The 3,939-nt window shown below is 36.0% G+C and overlaps 2 protein-coding genes across 2 annotated transcripts in view; one reads left to right on the top strand and one right to left on the bottom strand.

The window, feature by feature from the left end:
* LOC108375004 (zinc finger protein 501-like) overlaps positions 1-514 on the top strand; it is a 13,796-nt gene extending 13,282 nt beyond the window's left edge. The window contains exon 7 of the mRNA XM_017631067.1: positions 455-514. Coding sequence (XP_017486556.1) covers positions 455-514 — 60 coding nt within the window. The remainder of the gene's footprint in view (positions 1-454) is intronic.
* Positions 515-776: 262 nt separating this feature from the next.
* On the bottom strand, positions 777-3,891 carry Tif-IA (RNA polymerase I-specific transcription initiation factor RRN3 homolog Tif-IA). The gene is made up of 8 exons (XM_017631068.1): positions 3,319-3,891; positions 2,781-3,262; positions 2,608-2,726; positions 2,160-2,395; positions 1,950-2,083; positions 1,704-1,879; positions 1,381-1,630; positions 777-1,314 (listed from the first exon to the last, which is right to left on the bottom strand). The coding sequence occupies exons 1-8, from the start codon at positions 3,532-3,534 to the stop codon at positions 1,074-1,076; spliced, it is 1,854 nt and encodes a 617-aa protein (XP_017486557.1). The 5' UTR covers positions 3,535-3,891; the 3' UTR covers positions 777-1,073.
* Positions 3,892-3,939: the final 48 nt, after the last annotated feature.

Below are 3,939 nucleotides of genomic sequence, written 5' to 3'. Positions count from 1 at the left end.
ATAATTTACAGACTGTTCTCGAGCTCATCTGTGCTGCGTAATCACCGACGTATCTATCATGGTGCCTATAGTCGCACCTGTAATAACACTGGCTTAGCTTATTCACACTATTTTAGATGTGCCTATTGTGCCCGACTTTTTAAAACCTCATCACATTGTAGAACACATATGCTTACGCACTTGAAAAATTTGTTAAACGTTGGTTCAACGGGTCAAGTAAAGGGAGACCAAATACCTCCAAAAGTGAGCATAGTCAATGCAATAGTAATTATCACTGACACCACAATCAAAGCAAACATAAAAATTGCTCAATTTAATATATTAGCCCCGAAACAGACGAAAGCGCAAAAGGGGGAACTAATACGCCCTTTATGCGCGAAAGATTTGCTTCGGCATAAATGCCATTTTTGCTCAAGTCAATTTGTCAAATCGTGCGACCTTAAACGTCATTTAGTTACGCATACCCGTGAGCGAATGCATGAATGCTCCACATGCGGTAAGTCTTTCAGCTTGAGGAGCACGCTTAGACAACATCGGCTGGTACATGAAATGGAACGTAAAAAACACATCTGTATCGTTTGTGGAAAAACGTATTCTGCTAAGAAATCACTAAATGTTCATTTGAGATTGCATACTGGCGAGCAACCGTTTGCTTGTGAACATTGTGCACTTAGGTTTCGTACATCAGGCCAAAGAATTGCTCATCTAAAAGTGGTACATGGATTAAAAAAATATGTGCCTGCAGAAAAAGACTAAGCAAGGATGCACGACCGATAGTTTTCCTACAGATAAAATTATATTTTGTTTTGAATTCAATGTAAAACAACTAATGTATCTTAAATTAAATACTATTCCATCTTTGAAATATTCTATGAAAGTGATATTAAGTAAATATGTGTATGTACATATGTATTTTGCACATAGTACGTTGCGAAAAATCTCATGACATATACTTTTTTAGGAGATAATAAATAACTAGTCATATTTAAAGTAATTACAAACTATTTCCAACGAAAATTCAAGTAGCTAAAAAAAATAATGATTTTTTCTTCAAATAACGAGTTTTATCATATTTACATATGAAAACCTGGCGATAGTCCATAATTAAATTGAGCGTCTCGCTCCTGACTGCGTGCCAATTCTATTGTTTTCTGTCGCTTGTCGGCAACTATGAAGTCATCGATGTCGTCGCACATTTCAGAGTCTCCGCGCTTGCGCTGATGCAGCGGAGATCTATGCGCCGCAACTACTGACGCCTCTTCAGCCTCGCTGGCCTGATATTGTAGATAATGATCTGCTATTTTCTTTTCAGAACTGAAGAGAAAAAAGGGAAACAATTAACATTCTTCTAACACATTTATTTGGTATTTTTATACTCACATTTTCAACAAATACGGATCAAAAGGAAAGAAGGTGTCGAGTGTTTCTTCTGGCGTAGCCGTGTCATTTGCATAAACTGTCGCCAGTTTTCGTCGTGCATTTCGCTCCAATATCGCATGGCAATAGGCTAGCTGATAAGCTCGCGTAACACCTGCAAATGCCGTTGCCACAGCTGGCAAACAAACGCGTAACGGATTAAAGTTACAGGTGACTATAGCTGATAACTGTAGTGACTGTAGGAAAAGTAAGCCTGAAATATGTAATGTATGTAAATATAGTGTGTAAACTATCGTTCCATGTGGTTATAAACGATATTAACATACTTTTTTTTTCAGCCGTTAAATCACGACTGCGAAAAGCTATTACATAGAAAACGGCTTGGCACAGCGAGAAGAATACAATATTTGCTTTCAGAGAACCATTTTGACGATACTGATCACAGCGTTGTATGTACTGATGCGCCCAATCACATAGCTCCTTCAAATAGAATTTAAGGACGCTGAAAATTATTCAAATGTTATTAAATAATTTCTACGCAATACTATTTCTCATGGACTGAAATTCCTTACGGTAGTGGCACAAACTTCGCGCGCGCCAAAAAGCTCGCTATGTAACCTACAGCAGCTTGCCGTATAACGGCGGACACATTAGGGTTTTTAATTTTTTCCCAAAGTGAAGCAAGGAAAGCTTCTGCGATGGCATTCTATATAGAGAAAAAACATTTACATAATAATTACAGATTCAAGGGATTTTTAAGGCGTAAAAAACTAAATGTTCACCTTGAAACTGCAATAATAAAACAGCAAAAACTGCACGTGGTGTGTGTTGTGTGAAGGTAATATAACGGTATCAAACCCCGACAGTAGCACTTTCCAAAATTTGTTCAGTTGTGGTTTTTGTTCCGCGGTTGTTTGGAGTAAATTGGGACTTCTGGAATCTAAAAAATTATACACTTTTTCCATACAAATATCGAGTGTATGTGCGATTGGATGCTTCATGGGCAACATATCTTCATCTTTATAATTAAAAATTAAAAAAGCAAAATTTAGATATAGTATGTACATATACATACATATGTAAATAAACTTGTATAAAAAAAAAAANATGCTTCATGGGCAACATATCTTCATCTTTATAATTAAAAATTAAAAAAGAAAAATTTAGATATACTATGTACATATACATACATATGTAAATAAACTTGTATAAAAAAAAATTTTTGCTAACCCTTCGCACAGTCGTCCATTTCGAAAATTTCCTTATCATTTTCTTCCTCCAACTCTTCGTCTTCGCAATCTGTTTCTTCGATTTCACTGCGAGGAGCGTTAACATCCAGCATTACTAATCTGAAAAAATTAATGCATAAATACGTTTTCTAAACCGTTTTTCTTAAATCTTACTTTCGGAATGCCAATTGTATCACAAATTCCGTGAAAATAGGTTTATATTCAATCAGCCAGAGCACACTGTGTAGATACCCAGCTATAACATGCGATGGCTTTTTGATATATGGGAATTTATTTTCAACGGCTTCCCACACAACTTCAAAACTCATTGGGATTGCAGTAAGAACGCGATCTAATAATTTATGCACAGCCTCTAATTCGGTCTTAACGTTTTCGATTGGTGAACCATTCGGCCAGAGTGCCGCGTCTGCATCATCTGGTATCCACAGAGAAATTAACTTTGGTATGCCAAATTCAACGTATTTATTGTGTCCCACCATAATATCAATATAAAATTCTGTATAAGCTTGTATTGCAGCTACTTCTCTCTTAGTCCATGGAACCGAAATCAAAGCCTCTACTAAATTTGTAAATTTTGGGCTTAGATCATTTATTAATTTGCGTGCGTCTGACATTACGTTCAAAAACTCTAAATCCTGGAATAATAACATAGTGTAAATTAAGACATTTAATTGATAAAAAAAAGTCTTACGCTCATTTCAGTTTCCCTTAAAAACGCTACAAATTCGTTTAATGGTTGAAAGTTGTTATGGTCATTAACTGCTTCAACAGCATCCAAGATACCCTTACGTTTAGGCATTTCAAAACGTACTTTATTGATGGCAATATTTTTAGCCTTTTCACGTTCCGCTGGCGAGTATGCTTTGAGGATGGACGACAGTCCAGTTTTCACGCTATATACCGACATTATTGCACAACTTGACTATTTTTTGTATGAAATCAAAAATTTTCCAATGATACACAGCCGTTATTGTGTATGAAAGGATCTCTGGGTGGGTATTATTTTATGAAAGGATCTCCAGAGATAAGGGCTTCCTTACTTGAAATGTCTAATAGGCAAGTTATTTTACTTCCACGTTTCACTTGAATTATTTCGCCCTTACTAGACTTCGATATCTGTATTTTCGACTCTTCTAACATGTCTTATTCAAAGTAATCAAAACCAAATAAATTGGTTTTCCCCGACAGAAAGTCGTAATTTAATAGAATTGCAGACGTGTGCGACGAAAATTAAAAAGCACATTGCAGATTTTTTCACCGAATTGTGTAATAGCCCGAACACAATGAAAACGACGAGCTACAAACCACAGCT

Source organism: Rhagoletis zephyria, unplaced genomic scaffold (genome assembly GCF_001687245.7).
Source record: "Rhagoletis zephyria isolate East Lansing unplaced genomic scaffold, Rhagoletis_zephyria_1.1 Rzeph_scaffold_08374, whole genome shotgun sequence".
Lineage (NCBI taxonomy): Eukaryota > Metazoa > Arthropoda > Insecta > Diptera > Tephritidae > Rhagoletis > Rhagoletis zephyria.
Note: the sequence above shows the minus strand (reverse complement) of the source record. Positions and strands in the feature narration are given on the sequence as shown.